This window comes from Monodelphis domestica, chromosome 8 (genome assembly GCF_027887165.1).
Source record: "Monodelphis domestica isolate mMonDom1 chromosome 8, mMonDom1.pri, whole genome shotgun sequence".
Classification (NCBI taxonomy): Eukaryota; Metazoa; Chordata; class Mammalia; order Didelphimorphia; family Didelphidae; genus Monodelphis; species Monodelphis domestica.
The window spans coordinates 48,261,586-48,280,739 of record NC_077234.1 but is presented as its reverse complement, the minus strand read 5'-3'; the positions used below and the strand labels follow the sequence as shown (position 1 = coordinate 48,280,739).

Genomic DNA, 19,154 nt, shown 5'->3' with positions numbered 1-19,154 from the left:
TTATTTTGGGATTTTGCCTTTATTAGTATATTCTCTTAGAACAGTGACCAATATGGAAGTATGTTTTGCATGATAATACATGTATAACCTAGATCAAATTGCTTACCATATATGAGATGGGGAAGGGGAAGGAGATAATTTGGATTTTATAATTTTGGAAAACATGTTGAAAATGGCTATTATGTCTAATTGGGAAAATAAAATATCTTTGAATAAAATTTTTTTAAAAAGGAAATGTTGCAGGATGATTTCAGAAAAATTTGGACTTACATGAACTGATGCAAAGTCAAGTGAGTAGAAAGAGAACATTGTACATAGTTAACAGCAGTATTTCTTGATGCACAACTGCAAATCTATGACCTTGTTATTCTCAACAATGCAGTGGTCCAAGATAATCTCAAAGACTCATGATATAAAATGCCATCTGTCCTCTGAGAAAATGATGGCAATCTGAATGAAGACTGAAACATTCTATAACTCGTTTTCTTTTTATTTTATTTGAAATCTTCTACAAAATGACTAATATGGAGAAATGTTTTACATGATTACACATGTAAATTTTATATCAGATTGCTTGTTGTCTCAGAGTGGTAGTGCGGAGGGTCAGAAGGGAAAGATCCTGGAACTCAGAAGTTCAAAAAATATGTTTTTAAAATGCTTTTACATGAAATAGGAATCTATTTGGAAAGGGTGGCTAAAAAACTCACTGTAATTTAATTTCACTTCAGAAGATCAGATGTTCATTTCTTTTGCTATTCTAAAATATGTGAGGATGACTGCTTTTGCCAAGATTTAGCCTGATGATGGGACGAGATAGGTTTTCAAGTTTTTGAAGGGCAATTTGTGTGGAAAAGACATTTGTGGGGGCAGCTGAGTAGCTCAGTGGATTGAGAACTGGGCCTAGAGACAGAGTTCCTAGGTTCAAATCTGGCTGCAAAAACTTCTAGCTATGTGACCCTGGACAAGTCACTTAGCATCCATTGCCTAGCCCTTACCACTCATTTGCCTAAAGTAGAAGATGAGGGCTCTAAAAGAAAAGACATTTGTACTTGCCCTTTAACGAATCATAGAAATTGCAGAAATTTTGGTTTATAGGGCAGAGATTTGGAAAATCTTTTCTCGAAGAAGAAAAGGTTAGGAATATTGCATAGTGCTTTAAAAGGCTTACACACTTCTTCACAAGTATTCTAAATAGGTAATATAAATATTGTCATTGTATAGATAATAAAACAGAGGTTCTGAGAGAACTGACTTATTCAGGATAATAAGTAGCTGAGGCAAGATTCAAACCTAGAATGCTGTCCATTATGCCACACTGTTTCTTAGGCAGTGAGTTCTTCCTTTCCTGTCACTGAAAGTCTTCCAAATGGAAGCCTAATGACTACTTGTCAGGGATATGTGAAGAGATTCCTTCCTAGGTGTAGATTGTAATAAAAGTGTACTCAGTGATTCTTTGAAGGAGCATATTCATGTGTGTGCATCAGCATCTACATCATCTAATGCTAGCTGATTACATAAAGGCAATATAAGACTAAAAGTGGAAGCTTAGGCATAGTGCAAGGTTTTAGTTCACCGAGCTTCTAACAGTGTTATAGCAGTACTTGGAGCATTATTAAAAAGCAGCATTTGTTGGGGTAGTATTTATTTAGCACATTTTTCAACATAGTGAATATAAAATATATCTGATACCATTTATGTTTAAAGGTCCTGAACAAAATATAATTATATATAGTTATGGTATATATAGTTAATAACTAGTGTGAAAGTATATTAAAGTTTATGAAGAATAATTTGAACCTCATAACCTGTAAAGTGGGTACAGAAATTCTATTTTACAGCTGAGATGCAAAAGTGACATGCCAGTAAATTCAATTTATCAAACATCAAGGTACTATTTGCAATGCACTCTTTTCATCATGAATGTTTGAAAATTCTTTTTATTTCATTGAATGTTCTTTTTTTTTTCTCCTGAAGAACTATCTTAGTTTTGCTGGGTAGGTGATTCTTGGTTGTAGTTGTAGTTCCTTTGTCATTTGGAATATCGTGTTCCAGGCCCGCTTATCCTTTAATGTAGAAGATGCTAAATCTTTTTCTCACTATGATTCCATGATATTTGAATTGCTTCTTTTTGGCTATTTACAATATTTTCTCCATGACATGAGAGTTTTGGACGTTTCTACAATTTGGCTATAATATTTCTGGGAATCTCTTTCAGGAGATAATTGCTGGATTATATTTTATATTTCTTTATATATATTTCTATTTTATTCTCTGGTTCTAGAATATCAGAATAGGATTTGAACCTAGGTTTTCCTGACTCTTAAGTTTTAGTCTGTTCACTGTACCACACAGTAACTAAGGCTTGTGTTTTATTTACTGTGGAACTTCTTGTGATCACTTGGTAAAATGCCTCACTTTGATGTCTAGAGTGTGCTTCAGCTATAAAGTGTAATTTTCTTGCTTATGCCTCCTCCTGTACATACTTACTGTGACTTCTGAGAATTGTTTATTTGGGGTATAACATTGTTTTCTTTCTGCAAGTGATATTTGGCATTGAAGTGGGTTTGGCATTCTGGATTTTTTTTTTTTTAACAGGCTATATTGATTTGATGAAAAATATATTGCAAAGTAGTCACTTGGTGTGTTCTGGGCCATTTGTAATAACTAAATGAGAAAACCATTGTTGTATATAACTGTCATCCTTAGTAACCATCCAAACTTTTAAATATATTTGAATTGAGAAAAATTAATTGGAACTTAAAAGTTTAAGAATCCTGAGTTAAGCATTTTATAAATGAAAGGGACTTATTAAAAGATTTGGTTCTGAGCTGTTATTTCCGTACTAGCAAAATGATGGTAGATGAAGTTTTGGAGATGTCCTCTGGATTAAGAAGAGCCAATAACTTGAGCATTTTAGGAAATAGCCAATTTTGTTTTTAATTAAGATCCTTTCCAACAGAATTCTAATAGCAATTTGCAGATTCGTATTATCTTTTTTCTTTTTTAAAAGTCTGCTTTGTAATAGTTAAATGTATTCAGTGCATCCTGGTAAATAAATCCAATGTGCATTTTAGATAGATATTAATTATTTGAATAAAGATGTTTTAAATTTCCAAATATCAGTATTTTATGTCAAATAAGGAATAGAATTGCATGCTTCTCTCCCAGCCCTCAATAATCCATCTTAAAATGTTAAAAAAATCCAAAACTTTTACCTTCTGGCTTGGGATCAATACATTAGATACTGAACATTGGTTCCAAGGGGAAAAAATGGTCATTGGAGTTGTGACATACCCAATGTCACACAGCTAGGAAGTATCTGAGGTCACATTTGAACCCAGGACCTCCCATCTCCAGCATTGGCACTCTATCCACTTAGTCACGTAGCTGCCCCCAAAATGTCTTTAAAATAATCAAGTAGGGACTAATTTTTTGTGCTTGACAAGTTATGACAAGCTGTCAATCTTGTAATATAATTTTTATTTACAACTTTGTATCATAGGAGATGAATATGACGTATGTGCCATTTGCCTAGATGAATATGAAGATGGAGACAAACTCAGAATCCTTCCTTGTTCTCATGGTATGAGTAACTCCAGATTGGTTTTCAAATCATGTATTCAGCATATTTATTAAATATCTTAGTACAGAATCTACATTCTATTTGTGGAATAGATACAATTCAGATTTTAAATGTTTGAGGAAAAAAACCTTATAGAAATTAAATTAAAAATATAGAAATTAAATTAAATTTTCATGTCTTCTGTTCCTTCATGAAAAAATCTCATAAAGCCTGCATGAAAAAATGAGTGAAAAGATGTATGTTAAGTGCTTACCATGTGCACTGTGGATTCAAATATAGATGGATACAATAGTCCTGCCCTTAAGAAGCTTATATACTAATAGGGGAAGATGACAATGTTCTCTAGAGGGAATGGTAGAATGGATTGGGCTGAGCAACTATATTCAGAAGAAAATCTAAATTCCAGTGTCCCAGTGGATTTTTACTCCAAGTTTGTAATTAATATAGGACAATCTAATGCAAAAACAACAACATATATTCAAGTGCATTTTTCCAACCAAATGATGTGTATTTTCTCTCAACAGCGTATCACTGCAAGTGTGTGGATCCTTGGCTAACTAAAACCAAGAAAACTTGCCCAGTATGTAAACAGAAAGTTGTTCCTTCTCAAGGAGATTCAGACTCTGACACGGATAGTAGTCAAGAAGAGAATGAAGTCTCAGAACATACCCCTTTACTTAGACCATTAGCTTCCGTTAGTGCCCAGTCGTTTGGGGCTTTATCGGAATCTCATTCCCATCAGAATATGACAGAATCTTCAGACTATGAGGAGGAGGATGACAATGAAGATATTGATAGTAGTGATGCAGAAAATGAAATGAATGAAGAGAGTGTGATTGTCCAATTGCAGCCTAATGGTGAAAGGGATTACAACATAGCAAATACGGTTTGAACTTAAAATTCTATTCATCTTCATACCTTATATGAAAATATTTGTTGATCAGCTTATCCCTTTATGTGTATTTTAGTATATACTTTCATTGTCCATTCCCCCTTCAGTTATTTCTATAAGAGAGGCCTTTTTGTGTATTCTATGGTTTAATCAGATTACCTTTTTTTTTTTTAATATCAGGTATTCATCCACAAGAAGCACACTTCTTGTAACTGAAGCATAACATTATCAAGGTGCTGGACCTTAAGCATCATTCTCTTTTTAGAATGGAATATAGCCAAAAAGAAAAGCCACTATAAGTACGGTTTCTAGTGAAGGCTAGATATATTTATTACCATGATGAATTCTGCTGCCACACCATGCATGGCCTAGCCCAATTTCCCAGAATTTTTGGTGTCAACTTGTGGGTTCCCCCTAAGCTGCCAGCATTATCGACAGGTTAGGCTATTCAGTATATTTCTCATGGATACTACAAAATGAAAAAGAAATACTCAGTAAAAGAATTTTCTTTCATATTTGCAAATAGTATTTTATGCCAGAAAGATAGCGGTTTGTGGTAGAGTGCAGAAAATCTCAAAATTAAGATGGTTCTTATATTTAATAGTTAGTGTTGAATATTAGTTTGATCCAGCAGCTAGCTAAACTAATATGGCCCTACTTTTATATTGACTTAATTTTCAGGACTAAAGGGGTATTTGTGTGACCAAAGCAAAAAGATAAGCAGCACTGCATAGAAATACTAATTAAATTTTTATCAAAAGTTTGGTTGATCTTCTGATCATATACCTCTTAATAAAGAGCATCTTATGCTAATCTCCTAAACTATGTACAAAGAGAAAATTTTTTCAAGTATTTGATTTGAAAATGAGTGCTTATATTTAACAGAACTCATGATGTACTTTAACAATGTATTATGAAAAGCTAAATTATAAATATATATGCCATTGTAACTATGTAGAAAGAAGTTAGACTCATGTATAATGAAAATAAGATAATTTTTTATGGCCTTGTATGAGGGAAGTTTGAAAGTTAATAAACATGTTTTCCACTTTAAGTTCTAGTTGATATGTTGTACACTTTGTATATTTGTTAACATTTCTATTTATGAAGTGCTGCAAAAGTATAACCAAGAAATTAGTTGTGTTGTGTGTGTATGTGCACATGTATGAGCACGCACATGTGCACACACATTGTTATTCTAGATGATGTGACCTTGATGACTATATAGATACTGGAACTGTCTGTATATGCTAAAGAAACTCAACTTTCATTTTAACTTTGATTTACTGCTTAAAGTACAGCTGGTAGTCTGTTTTTGAAACTGATATTCTTGAAAAATTATGGTTTGTAAATTTTTAGTGAGCCAATTCTTCTATTAACTTCATTTATAAAGTTGTTTTGTGTCAGGTGGAAAAATCCCTTTTAGCCACAAGAAAGGAAAAGCACATTAGAGTTATATATGAAAAGGAAAAAATTTTGTCCATTTCAAGGATATTGTGTCTCAAATCTATTGAATTATGTTTTTTGCTTTTCAAGAATCTACTTGTAAAGAAACGAATCACTATATCCTGGTAAGTTTCTTTCCAACTTGTCCCACATGAAGAAAGGGCCTGTTGTGATGGTCTTTAAAGTTCAGAGTAACTTTAAGTTGGAGTTTCTTTTCCTTTACAAGACAAATGTTATTTTATTTTATTTATTTTAAAACCCTTACCTTCCGTCTTGGAGTCAATACTGTGTATTGGCTCCACGGTAGAAGAGTGGTAAGGGCTAGGCAATGGGGCTTAAGTGACTTGCCCAGGCTCACACAGCTAGGAAGTGTCTGAGGCCAGATTTCAATCTAGGACCTTCCATCTCTAGTTCTGGCTCTCAATCCACTGAGCCACCCAGCTGCCCCACAACAAAACACTGGAATAAGTTTGCTTTATGTAGCATTCTCAATTAACAACCCTACTCAGGACATTAAACAGCTCCTTTTTGAATTCTTTTCAAGTTCTCAATAAGAGCTAACATTTCTGTAGATACTTGGTGCCAGGTACGGTGCTAAAGCACTCTATAGTTATTCCAGTTGATCCTCATAACAACCCTGAGAGGTATTATTTTTATTATTATCTCCATTTTATAGGAAATGAAGGCCAAGTGTTTTGTTTGCCTAGTCATACAAGTCATAAGTGTTTGGAGCCACATTTGAATTCAGGTCTTCCTGAATCCAAGCTTGGTGCTCTGTGGCATCTCTTGACAGGTTTCAAACTCAACTGTGACCATCCCTGGGCAAATCATTACATTTCTCTGAGTCTGTTTACTCATCTGGAAAAATAGGCAAGTTGGAATAGATCAGAAATTCTAGGTTAAAATCCATGATCTTTAATAATTTGGTTGTTTCTGCAAAACTATGGTGTACACTCTTGACAGAGCTCAATTTCTGATAGTAATAAATTTACAATTCAAAATATTACTGAATTACTTGTGGGTATATTATCAGTGGCCCAAGAATGACATAATATCAAATAGTGTTAGTGTGGAAGGAACAAATAACATTAACACTTTACTAGTTGACACAGTTTTCTCATGAGAATAGACTTGATCTTAGACCACTTGACAGTGTCGTTTCTTGCATAGATTTTGAATCAATTTGAAGTGTGTAGGACCAGAAGAAGAATGCAGTGACAACTATACAAAATCATGAAATTATAGTCATGTTGGCAGTGTCTGGCACATAGGTATCACAAGGTGAAGAGCCTCTTGCATTGGGTATCCCTAGTGACAGCAGTTTGCATCCCAGCTCATCTCTTAAGCTCTCAAATGTGTAATGAGGTCCCATTGTCAATCAAGGTATGATTTCCTACCTGGTTGACTATTTTAAAAAATACTTAGCCAGTCTTAAATTGGCACAAACTCAGTAAAGTTTTCACATCAAGTGTCATGGAACTTTTGAGCTATACAAAGGGCCTTAGAGCTCCAATCAAATGCCCTCATTTATTTCAGGTAACGGGTAGTCCTCCAGGAATCTTCCCCAACACCATTTAGAATAATCCTGAAGATAAAATACAACTTAATTCTACCTAGAAACAACAAAGATTGAATTTGTAGTTTCACTGGCAAATGCCTCTACTAGTGGCTGCTTTGTGATTTTAAGTCTTGAGAGCTATAGTGACAAGATGTTCCCTGGGTCATGCGGGTAAAGCAAGATACAAACTCAAGTGTTCTTGGCTTCCCAGGTTGTGTCTCCACTACACTGACTTTTAACTTTTAGATAAAAGGAGGGAAAAGATCCCCAGAATTGAAGGAGGAAAAAGAATCCATGACAAATGTCATTTATATCTAACAACTGGTATAACAAACACAGCCAGCATGCTTCCTGGGTTTTATTCCCTATTGAGAGACTTCCCTCAGCACCTTGGACAGAGCCCCCCCTCTGGAAGATTTTGAAATTTGCAAGAGTGCGACTAGATGATGGCATGGATGGGTTGGTCTGTATTAATGGATTAAGCACCCATAGCCAGAAGGTCACAGATCTATTAGTAAATCCCCACGATTGATTTTTAGGGACTATCCTAACCTAGTATTGAATAAGTGGTCAAATCAGCTAGAGATTTTTGTTAGGACCATGTTTTGTTCATTTACAGTGGAATTTGGGAAAGTATATAATCCAATTCTTATGAAGAGGGAGAATAGATATGCAGTGTCAATTGGAGCAGGAAGTTCATACATTACATAGACAACATGAGCCTAGATTTTATTTGGTTGGAATAAATTTATTTCATCTGTCTGTAAACAAGGTGTTTTAATAGTTATGGCATTTTTTGAAATGCATATTAAATCAGATGAGTTAGACTGTATCCCAGATGTAACAAAGTGCAGGGAAAGAAATGGATAAATCAGCAACAAGATTTTTTTTTTTAAATCTGTACATTATCCACAAGGCCCAAACAATAGAAGCAAATACGATAATGTCCCTAAAATAGTGCCATTCAAAATAAGAAACCCTTAATGGGTTAGTTAAGATCCATCTCACAATAGCAACAGTTCATTTTTAACAACAGTATGGCACAGAATACATATTAAAAAATTCATCACAAGACAGCCAAGTCAGTTATTCCAACCAATACCATCTCCCATTTATTTTTTGTACAGAAGTCTTCATTTGTTTTTTATTATTATTTTTTAAATGAACATACAAGTTAGTTCCGTGCTTTGAACTGACAGCTTGGTTACACATATTTTGGATGACTAGAGCACAAGGCAGATTTACTCCACAGCAAGGGTGTGACAGGCCAAATGCAGGTTTTAAAATTTGAAATGCATCTATTTCAACTATTTTAGCTCATAAAACTTCCAACCCTCATCCAAATATTGGTATTAAAGCAGCAATTCCATTTACTTTTTACCAATCAGTGATCAGACCAAAATAAGTCAGTCTAGACTACCAGTATATGTAGCTGAAGGTGGCAGTTTTTTCCACGATAACAACATAATTTCATACAAAAACCCAAGCTGCAAATTAAAATTGGTCCTATGAAAAAATTGGACACACTCCAGATGGTTATGTTGGGGTATCTAATGTCCATGATGGCAGCCTTTCATAAATCAACTTTTAACAAACAGGAAACAGGAGCTGATATGAAAAAGAAAAGACAGACACAGACCTCTCAAGTGCCTGAGCTATTGCAGTGATGGAAGTCCCAGGGGAGTCAATCCAGACAGTTTCTATAAGATCCAGAGGAAGTGTGCCCTTTTGCACCTTTTGCTCTTGTTTGCCGTTGTGCTCAAAGTAGTGTTTGTTCTAGACACTACAGAAAAAAACTTTGTCTCTACTGGAGTACAACAACAATACTAAGGCAAAATATCCTGCAATTCTCAGCAGCTCATAAATAAAGATGGTGTTAAAATAGCTGAATAATCCAGGCACTGCATGAGTTAGATGGAAGCAAACAAAATACTGGATGTGGGGAGGGGAGAAGAGAGATGCATGCACTTTTTCCTCCCAACCATGCTCTATAAAAGGAAGACTAAAGGAGCCATGTAATTGCTCAAAGTGCTGAAAAGACATTGATCAAATTAGAGATTGTACAATCGGCACCTCGCTTATTAGTGTTAAAACTTATTTTAGTAGTCTCAATATCCCACTAATTGCTAAAATAAAGCAATGCCCAAATTGGCATGCCCCCCTCCCCCCCAAATTTCAAGGTATCATGCATATCATTATTATGCTGCAATAATGGTGCCAGATAAGGGTTTCTATTACATACAGTGGTTAACATACAAATGATCCATTTGGATAAACAGAATCATGACATTAGAGAATAGGTAAATAAAAACAAATGAACTACCAACTACAGTCTGGTAGCACTATGAACATAACTGGGGTGGTGATGAAGACAGTTGCTAGGTGGATGGGGAGAGGCTGCTTAGACGTCAGACCTCCTCAGGTATAAAGCGAGTTCAAATGCTTTCTTGTTCAGTGTCCCTCCATGGACACCTTCCTTTCCCATGACTATAACCAATGCTGGAGTACACAAGGAAACAAAAAGTGAACAGAATTACTTATGAAACAAAAACAAAAACACCTTTCCCCACCAACAAAGGGATACAAAGAAGACACAGGTTCATAACCCCATCACCTGCACTGCTAATAAAATTTCCAGAATGAAGACTTACGCTTACAATAAGGAAAGTTTAAGAGCAATCCCCCTAATACTTAACAGTTTTGCCTAGCAGCTAGAACCCAGAGTCTCTCAAGTATTTGGCCATTGAGTATGCCTTCTTATTCAATCCACCTCCATGGACCCCTTCTTTGCCCATTACAAAGACCAAGACTGAAAGAGAAAAAAGAAAAGTGTTTCAAAAGAAGTGTTAGACAAGAAAGTCATGTAAGTTTAGCAGACAGCACATGGAATAAAAACTAATAAAAGTTATATTAAGCTGGTTCTCCATGAGCTACCAAGTAGTGGTGTCAAATGGATCATTTAGAAAGTTATTACTCCAAAACAGAACTGAAAGTTTTATTGGCTTATTCAAGCTGGCTAGAAGCTACAATCGCATGCACAGCAAATATTGTGACCACTGAAAAACCTTGGAATAGTTGGGAATGCTGTACAAATAAAGGAGAAATAATAACCTGTATGTTATAGAAGAAAACCACGACAAGAAAAACTTTCCAGGCCAGTAATAACTGTTAGACTAGGTGCTGTTCTATTTAATAGGAAGTACACATTTTCCCAACTATATTCATAATTTTTTCTCTAATACTTTAAAATACTTTACTACTTTAAAAATGACCAATAAAGTTAGGTAAACTAGCCTTTTATTGCTAAATGGAGGGCTAATTTAAGAGTTAACAATGTTCATCCACTTTCAGTTTCAATAGCCTTTAAGGTCTCTACTTACTGGTCCACCTATTAACCAACCACCTTGAATAAATAAGAGGTATATCTATATAATACAGTCTAGCTTTAAAAACAAAGTGAGTGTATGGGTATGAGTATCCAAATTTATGCTAACTGCCTCTAGATGTCAGTAAAATTATATTTGTGTTTTCTACAAGCATTCACAAAGCTACATAGATTAGATTACATAATTCTTCCAGAAGAGGTGCTAAAGCTAAAAGAAAAACGTATCTTCTAGTTGTCAATATCCTGATGATGAGTCTTGCCAGATTTAGCTGGTCCTTGGATTACAGAATCAATCTATTGCCAGGATGTGCCCATACTTGAAATATTTCTAGTTTGGTTGGACCTACCAAAGCTTCAAGAACTCAGTTATTAATACACTGAAAGGCATCAAAAGGGGACTTAAAAGGAAATGGTTTAAGAACAAGTTTGGGGTGTATTGTTATTGTTGTGTTTTAAACAGCCTACACTTAACATGGCACTTGCTATTTCATTTTATCCTTACAATAGGAAACTGAATTTTCTAGGAATCCCTACAAATTCTTTGTCAAATCTAAATATGATTCTGTGAATGAAGCCATGAAACAAGTGGTACAAATGTTTGTATCCAATATTAGAGATGACAATGAGGACTAGAGAGGTTATGTATCTAATGGAGAGATGAGGCAGACCTACTTGGTGAAACTGGTGACTAATACCTATATTCATCTAACATTTAGAATCCATCTGTATTTATCTAAATATGTTAGAGGTTAAAAAAATCCAACATCCCATTAATCTCAACTACCAGAAGTTATAAGTAATTTATTTAAATAACTTTGTCATTAGAATCACACTGCAAATGAAAAGCTAATAAGAGATTTATTGGATGTTTAGTTCATAAATGCTGTACTATTTTCAAAATGTTCCAAACTCTTTTAGAAAAGATAAAGATTTTCCTTTTTAAAAAAATTAGCTTTTAGAACCTATAGAATTTTATTTTACAACACCTGTGTGCTGTAAAGTAGATTTTACACAACACCTGAAACAATAACAAATACCAGATATTTTTAGCACAATTCCCTGAAAAGTAGCATGGGTTTAGTCCTTGTAAGTTTACTGAATAAAAGTCTTAGAATTTGGCAGGGGCTGTTAAAAAAACACCTGAATTAGTTATCAGACTACTGTAAGAAAAAGAATTTTGGCTCCCTAGGTATTTTAAAATCTAAGTATTCTCAAATGTGGTATGTTCTCATGCTCAGTACTAAAGGATTTTAGAAATTAAAACAATCAAGATTTGATAATAGTGATAGGATGGAAAATTTAATCATCTAAAATCTTCATTTTAAGCACCTCAAGTAACCTAATAGCAAAATGAAATAACTGCAACTTATCAGTGACCTAGATGAAAATTTAAGGCATACTTATCAAATTTAAGGATGACATATCCTGGAGGGAAGGCTGAGAATAAAGCCCTCCAAAATGAATATAATGAAGATAAAATTTAAGAGGATATATGTAAATGCATATATTTTGAAGTCAAAACTAAAAATAAAAAAACAAACAAAAAAAAACAAACTATACTAGAATGGGAAAGAAACATGAGGGGGAAAATAGGGGTTTGACTGACTGCAAATTCACTAAGCCAAAAAGTGACAAAGAAAAACACGTTGATAAAAACACAGTTTCTAGAATAAGGAAGGAATGACCTCAACCATATTCTATGATCTTTCCACATCTGAATACTGTATTTGGTTCTGAGCACATTTTAGTACTACCAAATTGAAGCTAATCTAGAGGCTAGTAAGGAGACCACATCACATAAAAGGCTGAAGAAATTGCTATGTTTAGCATAGTGGAAAAATGATGTAGGGAGAAGAAGGGTGGTTGTTTCCTTCAAACATTTAAAGGGTTATCATAAAAAGGAAGGGTTAGGGTTGTGTCTCTCCACAGAAGACAGAACTATGATGAGTTAGAGGGAATAGATTTTGGCTCCCAACATATGGAAGAACTTTCTAACCAACATTAGTGTCAGAATATTTGGTTCTGACCCATGTCTACCTGGTAGCTATGCAAACCTGGACAGGTCATATTACTTCACTGAATCAGAATTCTCTTTTGTGTAAAATAAGGATTAGAACCTTAGTGCTGCTCTAGGAATCTATGGGAGTTAAAAACAATCTAAAAATGGAATAAGCTGATCTGTGAGGTAATGAGCACAGAATACAGGACTAGCTGTCAAGGATGTTCTTCTGGTAGAGATTCCTATGTAAACTAGATGGCCTCTTCCAAGATTCCATAATTAATTTTTCTATCTAATAAAGTAACAAAGTAATAAAATGAATTTTTAAAAGTAAAAACAGGAAAGAATAACAAATAAAAAAGCTAAAAAGGGCATACTGGATAAAATTAAATATAGAAAGGCAGTGTTGTACCATGGGTAGAACAATGAATTTAGAAGCAGAGGACATAGGCTAAACCTTAATTTTACCTCTTACCTAGTGATCTTTGGAAAGTTATTTAAGTCCCTTCAGCTCTTAAATCTAGGATTCTAAGATCATTCCATCTATTAATTTGCTCAGTCATTTTGTACAGTTTAATTCCACCACCATTAGAATCATGCCAAGCATTTTGAAAAGAAATGTGGATGACATTTATGAAATTTGCAAATGTTATGAAAATTGGTGCTAATACAGAATATATTCAAGTTTAGAATGACAATTAGACCTATTTAGCATTAGATGGGAAATTTTAGTACATTTGTCATCTAGTGCCACACAATACATGGAAACCATCTTAATAGTTTAAAAATGGATTAACCTTTATAAGACATTTAAAAAGGGATGCAAGTTATAAGGTGGCAATGCAATAGCAATTAACTGATCACCTTAGTAACTACTTTGTTTTTAGAAGGACTTCTTACTTACCTCGGCCAGCTCTGCCTACAGCAACATTATATGTTGGTTCACCACCTTGACTCTTTGTCCTGATGTCCATTGTGCAGTCACCGTCGACATACAGACTATCTCTGATTACTGAGCACTTCTTTGCACCAAGAGTCAAACCATTGGTAAAGAAACCCTCTCGATCTTTTCCTACGATCATGTCTATTTCTATTGGCTGCCAAAAAACAAAACCAAGTCCCCCCCCCCCAAAAAAGGTCAGTACATTCTTTTAAAATGTCAAAACCATAAAATTCAGCAAGTCAAATTAGCAACCATGTTGCTAAGTTATCAAGGCCTCCAAATTTCACTATGTGGAATCAAATAAAAATAAAAATGTAGCTCTGTCCAATTCATAGCTTTGTTAAAAACTTTCACAACTAATTTATAAAACTAAACAATTTTAACTAAATTTTAATAAAATGGGAATCCCCACCAAGGACATAATTAATGGCAGAGCTTGCTAACTGAAAAGCAATCATATAAATTAAGATTTTCAAAGCCACAGACATGCTAAAATCATTTCATAGCTTTTACTGTTTACAAGTTACATTTCTCTTTATAACATGCATTTGTATTTATTATAATAAAGTAAGAAATTATATTTAGAACATGTCAAATACCCATAAAAAGCTTATCCAATACAGATTCAGATAAAGCTTTTTTCCCAAATGAATTCATGACTTATCTCTATTACCCAAGAAGATCACAGTCCTTAAGTTTCCTAACAAAGTCTTTACAATAAGAGCATTCTTAGTTGGTATTTTTGCTTGAAAGAAATGGCTCAATACATAAGAACTTCATAAGGATTGCATATTTCTAAAAGTCATGTTTTTTTTCTTTTTAGCCATTATCTCCCTCATCCCTATTCTTTTCATTTCACCAATCCCTTTTCTACCCTCCCCCATTTTTGATAATGAGCTCTCAGGCAATAGGAAAGAGAATTCTTTCTGTAGCCCTGGGATAGTCACTGGCAAAAGAACAGAAAATGGAGGTAAGCGGAAGAATAAAGTAAGGTGGCCAATGGGCCTGAGAAGAAAACATGCTTTCTAGAAAGAAGGCATCGCCCCCATCAGAACTGCAGAGTCATAGCAGGCCCTGCCATCTCCAAGCACACTCTGGGAATCTGCCCAGCCAGACAGCAGCAAGTCACACAAAGGCAGAAGAAGGCTGAGAGCAGTAAAAAGAAACTTGATCACCAGATGCCAGTCCTCAGGGTTTTCCTTTTAACATTAGTCCACTACAGGTATAGGAAATTTTAAGGGACTACTGTCCAAGATTATTCTTTAAATGCCATTAACTCACAAAGCAAAAATATTACAGTTTAGAATGCTGGAGAGGAAAAATGAGATATGGTGAAAGTAAAGAAAAAAGGCAAAACTCTTGACACAATTTCACTGATTTATGCTGGAGATCTATGGGCAGAAATAGACAGCAATAATGACTGGTAGCTAAAGATTAAATGGCAGAAATTCCTTAAACATATGGTAACTAAGGCCATCACCTCCCATCCCTCACTAATGCTCTAAGCAAATGAGCTATTGCTTTTGCCTAAAATATGATAAATGCACGCAATAAAAACAGTAGTAACAAGCAAATATACACACAGCATAAATTAATCTAAACCAAATCTTCCCTCCTGAGAGAATTAATGTGCTCAAATTATTAAAATAACCAACTGAAAACTTCCCACCCTCCTAAAAGACTTCCTTTTAGGAATTAAACTACAAACATCGGGATGGGGATAAAAACGATTAATCCCTCCCAAGGGATGGAGGAAAAAAAGGTATATGGATTGTGAAATTAATGGAAGTTCGCCATTTTGGAGGATATTAAAAAAAAAAAAAACTGGTGTCAATGATAAGGTTGGGATTCACGAAAGACATCTACGTGAAACCGCTTAAGTCTGCGGCAAGCACTAGAGGCCAAGACATAGGAAAACCTACGCAAAGACTGAGAATTCCCTCTGCCCGGCCTCCTCCTCCCACCCCAAGCCGCATTGCCGGCAATTCCTTAACCTAGTGGAGCCAATTAAACTCTCAGCTACAGACATATGAGTACATAACGGTCCTCCTATCCCTAACTGGTAGGGGTGGTGGTGGGGTTACCCTTCTCCCTTCCATCACACTAAATTACCCCAAAGCTGGCAGGTGGGCAAAAATGAACCGACAAACCAGCAAAAACTGCTGCCGTTGTCGGTAGGGGCTTGAGGTATTTTCCCCATTTTGGTTCAGCAATTCCTTCTATTCCTGCTAACACTTGGTTTCTGGGCTCCCTGAGAAAGTGCAATTAAAAAACAAAAAAAAAACCCGGCAATATTGCATCGGTCTACAGTGGGATGTGAACCTCCAGACCACAGAGATGGGGGTGGGGAAGAGAAAAGAAAGAGAAGCATAAATTGGGTAAAGTACCCTCTGGCTCCATCCCCATCCCCGCTCTTCCTATCAACACACCGGCAACATCCTTCCAACTAAGGATATTTATAGATTCCATATAAAACACACATACCCTTTATCCAGGGAATCGGTTTTTGCAGCTAACTGGCTAGGCAGATACATATATGCGCACATACATATGTGCATGTGTATGCATGTATCTATACATACAAACACACTATATATGCATAAATACCTAAAGCTTTCCGCCAGCATTTTATACATACATACACAAAGCTTTCCTTTCATTTTCTCATATAAACACAGATACACACGCATGTATGCACATATGTCAAGCCAGAGAGCAAAATAGATTCCCCGAACACACAGGATTAGTTCTCCTAAGAGCTAATCCTACGCGTTCGAATAAATCAAGATTTTCCAGGTAAGATAGTTAGGGATGGAAGAGAAAGGAGTTATTAAAAATTCCTTTTCCTCCTCTCGATCTTAATTGGTATCCATGAGTAACTTATAACTGGAAGGGGGCAAAAAAGGGTTACATTTTTTTAAGGGAGGGGGAAGGGAATGAAACAATGTGAGAATCCCACCACTTGAGAAACTAGTTCAGTCTCGTTTTTAGGTTGAGAATCAAGATATTCTAGCTCCCCGATCCCAAAATTGCCGGGTAGGTGAGTGGGGGGTTAAGAAGAGATCCAGAAGGGGGAGGCGGCTCCTCTTTGCCGATGCTCCTTTCCGTCCCACCTCCATCACCATCCTAAACCTTCCTCCAGGATGCTAGAAGTTGGGGGGGGGGTAGTGCGGGAGGGATGCGGAGATGGATGGAAGGATGGAAGGAAGGATGGATGGATGGATGGATGGAGAGGATGTGAAGATGGCCCTGACTTGGGAGACACCCTAACGGGGGCTAAGTACCCAGCATCCGGGCCAGCAAAAGCAAGAAGGGGAGCGCACAGGGCCCACGGTCCCCTCCCCTACTGCAGCTTCCTTCTCCTAGGGGTGCGCCCCCTCCTCTATTGCAGTCTCCTCCTCCGAGGGGGGGGCTCCCAGAACCCCACACGCCCCCTCCCCTATTGCAGCTCCTTTCTTGGGAGGGGGGAGCTTCTCAGAGCCCCGGGCGCCCTTCTCACAGTAGCCCCCTCCGGGCCCAGCCTGGGCGCCCCTCGCTTACCGTGATGCTCTGAAAGATGCCCCCGGCGGTGGCCGCCCACACGTACTTGGCGTCGCAGTAGCCGACAATGGCGGCCTCCTGGCAGCAGCCATCGCACATCAGGTTGTCCACGTAGCTCTGCCAGCCAGCCATGTTCGAGCCCTCCCTCCGCACTGCAGCGGGGCGAGGAGCGGGCGCGGGCCGAAGAGCGGGCGGGCAGGCGGGAGCGGGGCGGAGGGTCTGCGCAGGCACAGAACCACCCCCGAGCCGGGCCGGGCCGGGCGGAGGCGGCGGAGACGAGGCCGGGAGACAGGGCCGGCGTGCTCCCCCGCGGCTGAGGCGGCGGCGGCGGCTCGTCGCGCTCCGCGTCCCCTCGTGCTGCTCTGTTGCCGACGCTGCTGCGCCCGACGCGTCCCCGCTTCAAGTGAGAGGCCGGCCGGGACCACGGAGCCTCGGCTCAGGCAGGGCGGGCACGAGCGAGAGAGCGTGCGCGCGGGCAGGACGGATCCTTCCGCCGCTGCGAGGCAACGATCGAACGCGGAGGGATACTCAATGCCGACAGCCACGTGCGAAGTGCGCGCTCCACTCCTGCTCCTCCTCCCCCCTCTGTCCCCTGCTCCCGGCGGGAGGCGCCTACGGGGCCCGGGCTCGCCGCGGAGGCGGAGGGAGCAGGCGCGTCCGTTCCTTTTACCTTCCCCCTCGGCCCCCTCTGAGAGGGGGGAAGGCGGTTCCAAGAGCCTCGGGGAGCCCCTCGCGACCTTGACCTTGTCCGCGAGCTCGACGCTATGCTTTGCGGGCTGGCGAGGTGCGGCTACAGCTGGGGGCGGGGGGTGGGCGGTTCCGCCTCCTCCCTGGGTTCTCTGCCTGCCCGTGGGGCCGTGCGGGCTAAGTCCAAAGCCTGAGGGGTTCCGGCAGTCTGTGGGGGATCGCTGGGCTCCTTTGTTGGGATTCCGGGGAAGGGGTGGGGGAGGGGTTGGGGAATCCTGGCCAGTCCTTGGGCTTAGAGAGCCCTAAGCTTGGCTCTGGATCTGCTGGTCCCCAAGCACAACCTGGTCTGTGGGGCCCGCCGGGTAATCAGCCATCGAGGTTTTGTCCTCACTGTGCTGTCAGGAGAAACCAAATTCGAGGATCCCTTCCAAGAATGAACAAAGTTTTTGTTTCCTCATTTGTGTATCGAGTTATGTATGTGCGTTGGTGGGGGTGGGTGGGGGACGCAGCATTCGCACCGCGCCTCGTTTCCCCGATTCTTTTCCTACCAACACCTGCCTGTCCTAGGTACACGACATTAATTTGGTACATCCCAACACTCCTAATCTGTCCGAAATAAAGAATGAATTCTTAAGACTGAGGTAATCATTATAAATTTTTGTGGTTCTCTGACCTCGATCATTCAGAAAGTATTGTTAGGGCAGGATAAACCAGGGGAAATGGAATAAAAAGGCAGGCAGGGTGCACATGGGAGCATTGCTGCACTTTATGGAGGGTAAGATAGTCCTGGTAACTAGGATTCCGGCAACATGAATGCTGATGGTGTGCAGTGTGGCACCGAAGTCAACCTCGAATTTGTCATTTAACAGTCATGAGGTGCTAAAATTAAACACGGGCTTAGTCCGGACTCAGACTCAAAACTAAGAGGATGAAAGGCAAAGTCCCTTTGATACACATCTTCCTTCCTTCCTCCTTCCCTCTCCACCTTCCTTCCTTCCTTCCTTTTCCTTCCTTCCTTCCTTCCTTCCTTCCTTCCTTCCTTCCTTCCTTCCTTCCTTCCTTCCTTCCTTCCTTCCTTCCTTCCTTCCTTCCTTCCTTCCTTCCTTCCTTCCTTCCTTCCT

General features: G+C 38.4%; 2 protein-coding genes across 4 annotated transcripts in view; one reads left to right on the top strand and one right to left on the bottom strand.

Moving 5' to 3' along the window:
• The window catches only part of RNF13 (ring finger protein 13), a 127,536-nt gene extending 122,007 nt beyond the window's left edge, over positions 1-5,529 (top strand). The window contains exons 9-10 of the mRNA XM_001363858.4: positions 3,503-3,583; positions 4,108-5,529. Coding sequence (XP_001363895.1) covers positions 3,503-3,583; positions 4,108-4,475 — 449 coding nt within the window. The 3' untranslated portion in view covers positions 4,476-5,529. The remainder of the gene's footprint in view (positions 1-3,502; positions 3,584-4,107) is intronic.
• Positions 5,530-8,206: 2,677 nt separating this feature from the next.
• Positions 8,207-18,467, bottom strand: PFN2 (profilin 2). 3 transcript variants are annotated; one of them, XM_056807178.1, is made up of 4 exons: positions 17,347-18,124; positions 13,768-13,960; positions 10,176-10,288; positions 9,840-9,978 (listed from the first exon to the last, which is right to left on the bottom strand). In XM_056807178.1, exons 1-3 carry the CDS (start codon positions 17,476-17,478, stop codon positions 10,191-10,193), a joined length of 423 nt encoding a protein of 140 aa, XP_056663156.1. In that variant the 5' UTR covers positions 17,479-18,124; the 3' UTR covers positions 9,840-9,978; positions 10,176-10,190. The 3 variants fall into 3 exon arrangements, with proteins under 3 accessions (XP_001363805.1, XP_003341906.1, XP_056663156.1); XM_001363768.5 differs by having other exon boundaries at positions 8,207-10,288; positions 17,347-18,467; XM_003341858.4 differs by lacking the exon at positions 10,176-10,288 and having other exon boundaries at positions 8,207-9,978; positions 17,347-18,422.
• Positions 18,468-19,154: the final 687 nt, after the last annotated feature.